This window comes from Sarcophilus harrisii, chromosome 2 (assembly GCF_902635505.1).
Source record: "Sarcophilus harrisii chromosome 2, mSarHar1.11, whole genome shotgun sequence".
NCBI lineage: Eukaryota > Metazoa > Chordata > Mammalia > Dasyuromorphia > Dasyuridae > Sarcophilus > Sarcophilus harrisii.
This window is the reverse complement of record NC_045427.1, coordinates 198,447,729-198,460,086: the sequence shown is the minus strand read 5'-3', so window position 1 is coordinate 198,460,086 and position 12,358 is coordinate 198,447,729. Positions and strand designations below refer to the sequence as shown.

The window sequence follows — 12,358 nt, the reverse complement described above, 5'->3', positions numbered from 1 at the left end:
CTTATACCCCAGAGAGATACTAAAGAAGGGAAAAGGACTTGTATGTGCCAAAATGTTTGTGGCAGCCCTGTTTATAGTGGCTAGAAACTGGAAAATGAATGGATGCCCATCAATTGGAGAATGGTTGGGTAAATTGTGGTATATGAATGTTATGGAATATTATTGTTCTGTAAGAAATGACCAGCTGGATGAATACAGAGAGGATTGGCGAGACTTACATGAACTGATGCTGAGTGAAACGAGCAGAACCAGGAGATCATTATATACTTCAACAATGATACTGTATGAGGATGTATTCTGATGGAAGTGGACTTCTTTGACAAGAGAAGATCTAATTCAGTTCCAGTTGATCAATGATGGACAGAAGCAACTACACCAAGAGAAAGAACACTGGGAAATGAATGTAAACTGTTTGCATTTTTGTTTTTCTTCCCAGGTTATTTTTACCTTCTGAATCCAATTCTCTCTGTGCAACGAGAACTGTTCAGTTCTGCACACATATATTGTATCCAGGATATACTGTGACATATTCAACATGTATAGGACTGCTTGCCATCTAGGGGAGGGAGTGGAGGGAAAGAGGGGAAAAATCGGAACAGAAGTGAATGCAAGGGATAATGTTATAAAAAATTACCCTGCCATGGGTTCTGTCAATAAAAAGTTATTATAATAAAAATAAATAAATAAATGAAATGAAATGAAAGCATGTCCTTCATCTACTCAAATAACTCCATTGAAGGGATGTGGGAAAACTGGGACACTAATATAATGTTGTTGGAACGTTGAATACAAACGTTCTGAAGAGCAATTTGGAACTATACCCAAAGAGCTAGAAATCTCTGCATACTCTTTGACTCAATAATATGACTACCAGGTCTACATCGTATAAAAAAATTTTTTAATGGGAAAAAAGACTTGTTTTTACAAAAAGATTTATAGCCACTCTTTTTTTGGTGGTAAAGAACTGGAGAATGAGGAGATGACCATCAATTGGGGAATGGCTGAACAAGGTGTTGTATATGACTCTAATGGAATACTATTGTGCTGCAAGAAATGACAAACAGAATGCCTTCAGAAAAACCTGAAAAAACTTACATGAACTGATGCAAAATGAAAGGAACAGAATCAGGAGAACACTGCACATATTAAGACATGTACAATGATTAATTAAGAATGACTTAGCTATTCTCAAGAATAAAATGCTCTAGGACAATTTCAAAAGACTCATGATGAAAAATACTATCTACCACTAAAAAAAAAAGTGAACTCTGAATGAAGATTGAAGCATGCAATTTTTCAATTTTATTATTTTCATGTTTTTGTTTTTGGTCTCTGTTTTCTTTCACAATGTGACTAATATGGAAATATGTTTTGTATGATTGTACATGTAAAATCTGTACCAACTTGCTTACCATCTCAGAGCAGGGAGGAGAAAAGGACAGAGGAAGAAAAAGAATTTGGAACTCAAAATTTCCAGAAATAAATGTTAAAAATTGTATTTTTTTGAGCAATTGGAAAAATAATTATTTAAAAATTATCTCCCCTGGCTCTTTATTTACTCTAGGATCAAAAATGATTTTATCTTCATCTTATTCTTTTTTATTTATATTGCATTATTTTTCAGGATAATTAGTATAGTTGTACATTTATAAATTATTAAATTAGGGGCAGCCCACCTGCATTTTTTATTTCCTTCACAAGCTAATAGTACAATATTTCAGAGTCTGATTCTTTTTGTACAGCAAAATAACGGTTTGGTCATGTATATTTATTGTGTATCTAATTTATATTTTAATATATTTAACATCTACTGGTCATCCTGCCATCTGAGGGAGGGCGTGGGGGGTAAGAGGTGAAAAATTGGAACAAGAGGTTTGGCAATTGTTAATGCTGTAAAGTTACCCATACATATAACCTGTAAATAAAAGGCTATTAAATAAAAAATAAATAAATAAATAAATAAATAAATTAGGGGCAGCTAGGTAGTGCAATAGACACCAGCCCTGAAATCAGGAGGACCTGAGTTCAAATTTGGTCTCAGACACTTAACACTTCCTAACTGTGTGGCCTTGGATAAGTCACTTAACCCCAATTGCCTCAGCAAAAAAATAAATAATTAAGTTAACATACAGATGGTGTACTTTTAAAAATTTACCAATAGTAATGAGAGATGAAAAAAGTTTGGCAAGTACTGACAAAGAAGATGTGTATGACCAAAAAAGTATGTGAGACAATCACATTTTACATATGAAAAGGTTAAAAAAAAAAACTGAATACTAGGCCTAAGTGTGGCCTTCGTACATATGAATAGTAAAAAATCTGAGAAAACCCACCAATGCATGGGATCAATTTTCTGTGATGAACTACTGATAGAAGGCTAAGAATAGAAATGAAAGGATAATAACGCATCAATGGGATGGAAAGAGCACATAAATGAAATCACAGAACTTTTCAAATTTTTGAGGTAAAGTTTTAAATGTGAAATGTATTTTTATTTTGTTTTATACTTTAAATAAAAACTAAAGACTATAGTTTTAGTTCAAAAAGAGATCAAAAGGAGAAAATTATAAAAGCTAGTTTATGCATACAATTCCAAGTTCCCTTGCCTTTATTCAGAAAAAGAAACACATATGAGTTTCCCTGCTTCTTAAAATTGGCTCAAAAGAAAAACCTGCATTTTAGAAAGAATCAGTTTGTCTTTTAATAAATAAGTGGTCAGAGAAAATAAAACAAGAAAAGCTATTGTTGGAATACATAGAAGCCAGCCACCTGACAGTGACTTCTGGAGAGCCAACCCAAACCTGCAGAATGGATCTCATCGTGTAAGAGGATGATACAAGGAGACTGAGAGGCAATGGTTGTTCTCTGACCACTCTGACTGAGAAGCTGTTGCGTTGTCTGACCCTTCTCTTCTTCCCACTGCCTAGAATTTATCTCATTCCCTGTCCACAATAACTGTGTCAGCAAAGGCTGCCCTGCAATTCCTTCAGATGTTATTATTCACAGCTATGGAGGCTCTAAGAATTGACCTGCCCCTTAACAATTCCCCCAGGTAGGTCAATTCTCCACAGCTGTGGATCACAGGTGTTGGGATGTAGGAATGAAATAAATTAGAGGCAGAGGGAAGAGGAGAGGGGTCAGACACACAACAGCCTCTCAGGCAGAGAACAACCATTGCCTCTCAGTCTCCTTGTATCATCGTCTCACACGAGGAGATCCATTCTGCAGGTCTGAGTTGGATCTCCAGCAGCCACTGTCAGGTGGCTCCCATGTATTCCAACAAGCTACAATTAATAACACTTTTGAAATGCTTCAAATTACAATTAAGAGTCATGCAAATCAAAACCAAATTAAGCCAAAGCCTCATATGCTACAAATAGCAAAGGGAGTAGAAGAGAAAAATAGTCACTGTTGGAAATTTTTATTAAATGACTATGCTGCTGTGAATAGATATGACCTTTCTGGAAAACAATTACAAATTAGAATGAAAAATTTCTAAACTGCTAAAATGCTCCTATACTCAGGTTTATACCCAAAGGTCACTGATAGGTTACATTTAAACACACACATATTCAAAGCAGCACCATTTGTAGCAGCAAAAAACTAAAAGCACTGATTATAGAATGATTTAATAAACTGTAGTATACAATAGAATATCAGTATATTTTAAGGAATGATAGATATAAAGAATTTACTAAAATATTAAAGGAAAAGAACAAGCACTGTACTGACTTCATTGCTGTATGCCTGTGAAACCTAGATAGTAAACCAGTACCACACCAAGTAAACCAGAAAACTGAACTGCCTCCATCTGAATCATCTTAGGAAGATTCTGAAGATTAAGTACCTGGAAAGATCAGGTACTGGACAATGAAATCTTTTCTTGAGCTGAACAGTCTGCCCAGATGGGCAGGCTACATATCTTAAATGTCAAATCCATGTTAACCTAAAAGATTATTTTATGGAGAACTCATATCAGGTAAATGTTCACATGGAGGTCAAAAAAAAAAGAGGTACAAGGTCAAGGTCTTTGTGAAGAATTTTAATATTGATTGTGACACATGGAAGACACGAGCATAGAACCACCAGCATGGTGCACCCATTAGAAGGACTAATGGTGCAGAGCCATCCACGCTTGTATTGGACTGATGAGTTAGTCAAACACATTGTACCCTGACCCCAGCATCATATCATTGGTCCTCTTCAAATAAGGAGAAACAACAATGTGCTAAGCTCTTTACAAATGTGATTTCAACAACCATGGGAGGCAGATGCTGTTGTCTTCCCTATTTTACAAGCAAGGATATAGAAGTAGACAGAAGGGAAATGACTTGCCCATGGTCACATAGCTCCTAAGTGCCTGGGGCCTGACTTTCCAGTTCCAGAGGCAGTGCTTTATCTTCTGTGACACTGGGTGCCTACTATAGTGGGTGCTAGAGACAGAAAGACAAAAAAATGAAGCAGCCCCTGCCCTCAAGAAGTCTACATTCTTCTGAATGGGAAATAATAAGAATATAAAAAAATTCAAAATATAGACAAACTAAGTTAGATAGTACTGTAAGAAATGCAACATATAAATCAAGGACCAAAGTCCTGCCTCAGAAAGCCCAATGATTTCAGAGAAGTGGTTGGTCACTATAAATAAGAACAATGAGGCTTCCTGGAAGAAGCATTAACTAGGTCTTTGATATAGTAAGGAAAGAGTGAGAGAAGGCATTCACATAAAGCTAAAAACATGAAATAATGTATGATGTTAGTTCTTATCCTTTAGCTATGGGACTGAAGAAGTCACTTTAAATTCTCTGGCGAAACTCCTCATCTGTAAATGACTGGGCCACACAAAATAATTCCAACTGTCACTTTATTCCCTAACATTATATAATTTATTATCAACATCGTTAAAAAAAAAAAGTGGAATAAAAGATTTCTAATGTATTATCAGCACATATTACTCTATATTGGCCTCCCAATGATAAGAATGCCTGAAAGAAGGCAAAGAATTAAGAAATCACAGAATATCAGTGTTGGCTAAGACCTTCAAGATCATCTAGTCTAGAGGTTCTTAATTTGGGGATTATAGACTTATTTCTTCACTGTTTCAATAACTTTATTTCACTATAACTGGTTTCTTGTGTAATCCTGTGTATTTTATTTTATGAGTTAGAAAACATTATTCAGAGGTGTCCACTGACTTCATCAGACTGCCAAAGGGATCCATAAAGGGAAGAGGAATAAATATTTACATAGTCCTATTATTTACCAGGCACTGTGCTAAGTGTTTTACAAATATTATCTCATTTGATCCTCACAATAACCTTGTGAGGTAAGTGCTGTTATTATCTTCATTTTATAATTGAGGAACCTGAGGCAGAGGTTAAGTGAGTGAAGCTAAATTTGAACTCAGGTTTCTTCTTCTTTCCAAGCCCACTCTATTCACTAAGCCACCTATTTCCCCTTTTTGTCAGTGTAAGGAGCTTCCACTAAGGAAGTCATTAGAGGAGTGCAGATTGGTACCTTTTTTTGCAACTTTGAGAATTGCCCAAAGCATTGAAAAGTTAACTAAGTCACTCAGGAACAAAGAGCCAGTAGGTATATCAGAGGCAAGATGTGAAAGCGAGGTCTTCCCAACTCTTCACTACAATATACTGCCTGCAACCTAAGAATCAGAACTGTCTAAACATGAAATAGGTTGCCTCAGAATGTGGTGGGATCTTCATTACCAAAGATCTTTCAAATAGAAATGCAATAACCACTTGCCAGGATTACCAAGTAAAAACTAGACTTTGGGACCTTATAACTCCCATCCAGCTCTGAAAGTCCATGATTCTGAATCAAAAAATTAATAACCTTGCCTCATTCACTGAACACTAATAATTCATAGCTTTTATACTAAAAAATGGCTTTACTTTGTAAAATGACTTTAAAGGGGGCTGAGTGCTTCAATTCTATGACCCTTTACAATCCAGAATAGTGTTTTATTATTAGTTTAAAATTGGAGCAGAACTAAATTAATCTATAAATCAAACTTATGACTCACTCCAAGAAATCAACACACATATAAATGCCATAAATTTAAAAACATCTGAATCAACACACACTGAGGTTTAGATGGTAGCTCAAGGATTACATAATAAGCCTGATCAGCTCAGTTCTTAAGTTATTCCCTTGAGATAATTAGTTACATTTGGAAAGTGAATTTTTCAGGTAATTATAATACCAGACACAGAGTAGTGCCACACTGATAAAACTATAAAGGACTGTTATTCACCATCACCACCCCAAAAAAAAAGAAACCCACCCAATTCTTTAACTACTATAAGGCTTATAATTTGTTTCTCAGTTAATATCTGAAACCATGGTGAGTCCCAAAGAGATTCTACCTCAAGTACATTTCAAATTAAAAATCACTAGTAATCACTATATATAAAACTTTTGAACTTTGTAACGACTTGTGAGGTAAATACCATGGGTATCACTGACCCCTTAAAGATGAAGAAACTGACATTCATAGATATTATGTGAATTATCCATGGCCACATAGTTTATCACTGTTAGTGAGGCAAAATATGGAACTCAGTTTTTTCTAACTCCAAATAAATACAACATATCATCCATTATGCCAAGATGACTAGCAAAATATTTTCCATGAACCAGATGGTACAGCTTACCTCAATTCCTATAGTGAGTTACAGAGTTCATGTGAAATTTTAAAAGAAAGGTTTTTAAAAACTTGATATTTATGAATGACATAAAACTAATGAAAAACATTTCAGTTGAAATTCAATTCTTTACTGGAATAAACATACACAAGGATTGTAACAATCTCAACAAAGAGAACATACAAAAAGGAAAACCAAATGCTGGTAAAATGACAATGACCAAATCTAGTCTGGAACATTACATATAATGTTAAACCCAGCTGTAGTGGTAGTTTTGAACTGCTTTATCCCTCACTACCATCTTTGTTTTTTTCTTTGTTAAAAGGCATAACCCTTGACAGGGTAAGGGAAAAGATATATTTCATCATAAAAATGATGTAAAAGCTAAATATAACAATAAAGACACAAAATTTAAAAAAACTTTAAAGTTTGAATAAAATATAAAAAAAAAATCAAACAATTTAAAAATCTGTTTAATAAAAAAATCTATTCATATGACAGTGAAGAGGAATTGTTTTTAAACAGAGTCACTTTAAATTCTAGAAAGTAATAAAAGACTAAGAGATGGAACATTAACATTTTTCTTTGAAATCAAACTAAATAAGAAATGTACATAAAAAATAATACTGATAACAATCAGTATTTAAAGAAGGGTTATATGATTAACATAAATATTAAATAAAGGGATGAGAACAATGAAGGGAAAAGAAGAGAATATGAGAAGTATACAAAGTCACAGCATCCCCACCTGTGTCTGCATCATTGCCCGTTCCACTCGGCGAGTGCTCCCTTTTTCCAATTTTGTTCGGAGGATCAAAGCTGTTGTCTGAATGGCCCAAAACTTGGGTTGTGAAAGTAAACACTGGAAAAACAAAAGCATAAAAGAGATATAGCATAAGTTTTGTGATGAAAGTTGCACATTCCACTTTTGCATGGACCAAAATATCTTCCCTAACATTGCATTTCATTTTAAATAACTCCAAGGTTATTTAAAGATTATTTGAAGTTTTGGTTATATTTATTTGTATTAAAGATTTTGATAGCATGAAACTACAAAAATTTTGGCATGAACAAAATTGGTGCAACTAGGAATAGAAAAGGGAAGGGATCAAGTGAGAAAAAAAAATTTGTCAACTATAAAGGTTGACATAAAATCTTGATATCCAATATATTTAAACATTTAATAGAAATATTAAGTTTAAAAGCCATTTCCCAATGGTCAAAGAAAATTAAATAGTTGTCAAAACAACTGGTGAGTTAACAACCTTGTAAAAGAATATTCCAAATCACAAATAAGAGAAATGCAAAATAAAACCACTCTGAGGTTTCATCTCATACTCAGTAAATTGGCAAAGATGACAAAAGATGAAAACAGTCAGTGTTGGAGGGGTTATAAAAAGACCAGCATACCAATGAATTGTTGATAAAGTTGTGAATTGTTTCAAACATTTTGTAATGTAATCTAGAATCATGTAAACAAATTGAATTGGCCCAATCATCCTCAAATTTATGGAATCATACAAAAAAGCTGATTAAAATGTCCCTAGCCTTTGACCTAGAAAATTCTTTAACCAAGAAATTCAAAGACAAGAAGAAAGGCCTCATAAAAATAAAACTAATTAGAGTAGTTGTTTTCTTTTTTGTAACTAACAAATTTAAACCAAGTAAATGCCCATCAACTAGTGAATGGCTAACCAAACTATTATACATAATATAACTGAATGTTACTTTACAATAGAAATATGGATATGATGAATATAGAGAAACATGGGAAGAAATACATGAAATAATATAAACTGAGGAAGGACTCTGGCTATGAAAAACATACAATATCAGTCTTTTCTAATATATTAACTTTGGTGGGTTGCTCTCCCCTGTGCTTTAATAAGGAATTACTTTGGGAATGGGCAAGAGAAAATGGAGTATACTTCCCTTCCTAATTATCATTTATATATGTTTTGGGTGTTGTTGGGTTTGGGTTTTTTTTTTGGTTGTTGTTATTTATTTTCAACCAATATAATAAAATGGAAGGTGGGGTTTTCACATATCTTGAAAATTCATTAAAAAATCCAAATTTTCCTTTAAATGTTTTTACATGCTATAGAAGAGCATTTATGCTTATGGGAATTCCTGAATTAAATAAATTTAAACTTTGTGATTTTTGAATATGGCCTGTATTTTGAATTCAATTTAATTCACTAAGCATTTATGTGCCAAACAAAATACAGTTCAAAATCATTATATAAAATATTTGCTATTCTGCAAACACATTTATATTATGGATCAATTTATATCTTTCCTGTATGTGATAATGTAATTAAACAGAGGGACACAAATACCAAGAGCAGTACCATAATGGAATCCTACAAGACCTCTGTCAACTCTAACTTACCTACATTTTCCCTTCACTCAAAAGCACAGAATTCTAATCTCCAAAACCTCACCCACACATATCAAGTTAGAAACTATCATATAACTGTGCTAACCAAAAATAAGATAAAAGTAATCAGTATTTTAAAACACCTCTTTCAGTTCTCCTAAGCTATTACGTTTTTCCAATTTAATTACTGCTAATTTAAATTTTCTATTAAAACTAGATCACCAACATCAAGTCTTGCTTTCATGCTATACTATATAGCACTATACTAGATACCAAATAAAAAAAGACTTCATAAATGGATCTATGGTCTTATCTAATGAAGAGTTCCACCATGGATCAAAACCCATCCTATGCAATTCTTGTCTGTCATATGCCATAATATTACAAGGAACTTCTCCAGCCATACGATAAAAGAAAAACAGCAAATCAAAAAAATATAATTCCTAAAACTAAAGGGAAAACTTTTTTTTTAATTAAATTGAATTAATAAAACTAAGAGAGGCTTTTTAAAATAAGACCAATTTGGTCTATTTTTTTAGAGGAAAAACAAATTGACAAAATCAAATGTAAAAAAAAAAGAAGAAATCACAACAAATAAGGAGATTTTTTAAATTATTAGAAATTATTTAGACCAAATAAACCAAATACACCAAAAAAGTCAAATTAATTGAAATGAATATTTATAAAAGTATAAAATACTCATAACAGCATAAAAATAAAAAACATAAATAACTCAATCATAGAAAAAAGATATTAATAAGGCACAAATGGACTACCAAAAGAAAAGCATCCTGGATTAGATAGATTTAATTCTATCAAATTGTCAAAGAACAATCAATTCCAATATATTAAATGTTTGCAAAAAATAATAAAGGGTTTTCCCCAAATTCCTTTTATCATATAAACATACTCTCTATGGCTAAAGCAGAGAGCAACAAAATGAAGAATAGACCAATATCTCTAATGAGCAATGATGCAAAAAATGTTTAATAAAATATATGCAAAGAAGCTATTATACTACATGTATAACATATATAATTATATGGATATATACACATATATGAGTGCATGTGCATACATGTGCACACACACACATTATGATCAGCCTGAATTTATATCAAGAAAGTAGAATTCATTTAATATTGGAAAAACTATAAACATATAAATAATGTTTATATTATTAGCCCATATTAAAAGAAAACAAAAAAATCGTATGGCTATCCAAACAGATGCATTGGAAGCTTTCAATAAATAAAAACAATCACCTCTGTTAAAGAGACTAAGATTAGGAATAAAAGGATCTTAGATTTAATTTTATCAGATTTCAAATTACATTACAAAGCAGTAATCATCAAAATTATTTTGGTACTAGTTAAAAAAACACAAAAGTTGATTAATAGAACAAATTAAGAACATAGTTACCGTGCTTTATAATTCCAAAGATCAGCACTTTGGCCAGCTGATTTAAGGATTTGATGTATAGTAGCTTGCCAAGTACTACCAAAGACCTCCAGCTAATGGAAAAAAGACTTGCTATCTAACAAACACAGCTAAGCAAAATCAAAAGTAATCTGGCAAAAATTAAGCTCAGACCACCATCTCATATGGTATTATCAAGATAAGCTCCATATAAATATATCATGTAAATATAAAAAGTCAAATCATAAAACAAATTATAAGAACAAGTAAAGAAATACTTTTCAGAATCAAAGCCAGGAAGATTTCATGACCATGCAAGGAATAGAAAAAAATTAGAAAATATAAAATGGATTACAGGGGCTTAAATTAGAAAATGGAACATACCATATCATCTAATCCAAGGTAGAGGGGAACCTCTTTTCAGGCAAGGGCCATTTGGATATTTAAAACATCAGTCACAAGTCATACAAAATTATCCATTTATAGAACTCAACAAGTAGAAAGTTATTGTACCTAATTTTTAGCTCATCATTACTTGTGGTCACCTTACCAAATGATTTCATGGACCTTAAAAAACCCACAGACTGGATGTACCCTACCCCTGACCTTATCAAATCCTTTTTTTTTAATAGATGAAGATAATATGTCCTCAGAAAAATTAAGTAACTTGGCCAAGTTTAAATAGAAAGTGAGAGTGCTGGAATTTAAATTAAGAACCTAAGACCCCCAATGTAATGCATCCCAATGCCCCAAAATAGACAACTTTAATTATATAGCATTGATAAACAAAATGATGCAGTTAAAACTACAAAGAAAATAATTAACTTGGAAAATAATATTTGTAATAAGTTTCTCTGAGAATTACTCAATAGTAAATATTCATAAAGAACTGATTCAAATTCCTAAGAACAAGAATCATCTCCAAATAACTAAATGGTCAAAAGATAACAATGAGTAGCTCTTAAAGGAAGAAGTCCAAACTATAAACAATTATATTAAAAAAAATTATCCAAATAATATTTTAAAATGCAAATTACAAGAATTCTGAGCTTCTATCTCAAACCTATTCAAATGGCAAAGATGACAAAAATGAAAAATAAGAATTGCTGAAAGGTCCAGGAGAGAACAGGCATATTATTAGTACACTGCTAAGGCGGTGAATCACTATATCTATTACATAGAGCAATTTGTAACTGTGGCCAAAAAAATCACTAAATTATATATATACCTTTTGGCCCATCAACATCACTACTATCAAAGAGATTAAAGAAAGAGGAAAAGAACTTATATGTACCAAAAAAAAATCTCTTGTACCTCTTTTTGTTTTTGACAAATAAATGGATAGAAAGATGATTCCTACTAACTAGGAAATGCCTAAACGATAATTTTTTTCAATTTTAAAAATATTTTTATTTAAAGCTTTTGAGTTCCAAATTCTATTCCTCCCTCTCTTTCCCCCTTTCCTATACCTGAGACAATAAGCAATCAGATAAAAGTTATACATGTGTAATGATATAAAATATTTCAATATTAGTCAATATATATAAAATCTCAAAAAAAAAATGAAAAATAGCATGTTTCAATCTGTATTCAAATAATATCCGTTCTTTCTCTGGAGGCAGATAGTATGCTTCATCATTAACCCTTTGGAATTGTTTTAGATCATTGTATTGCTCAAAATAGCTAAGTAATTCAGAGTTCTTCATCTAATAATATCAGTTACTAAGTACAATGTTCTCCTGTGTGACGACTGCGCTAGCACCCAGGATACCCCAGAATCATCCAGAGTTAGGATAAGCAAAAGTCCTTAGTCTTTATTCTTGGTCTTTGAAAAGGATGGAATTAGAACCTCTACAACCACCTTCTCCCTTGTCCGCCAAAGGGTGACTCTGGCTCCTCT

General features: G+C 32.4%; 1 protein-coding gene across 4 annotated transcripts in view; it reads right to left on the bottom strand.

The window, feature by feature from the left end:
* TTC27 (tetratricopeptide repeat domain 27) overlaps window positions 1-12,358 on the bottom strand; it is a 192,881-nt gene that overhangs the window by 109,775 nt on the left and 70,748 nt on the right. For all 4 annotated transcript variants that reach the window (XR_004231862.1, XM_023494608.2, XM_003757831.4 and 1 more), the window contains exon 10: window positions 7,408-7,521. Coding sequence is in view for 3 of the 4 variants with exons in the window: in XM_023494608.2 (XP_023350376.1) it covers window positions 7,408-7,521 (114 nt within the window). In the remaining variant the exon portion in view is untranslated. The remainder of the gene's footprint in view (window positions 1-7,407; window positions 7,522-12,358) is intronic.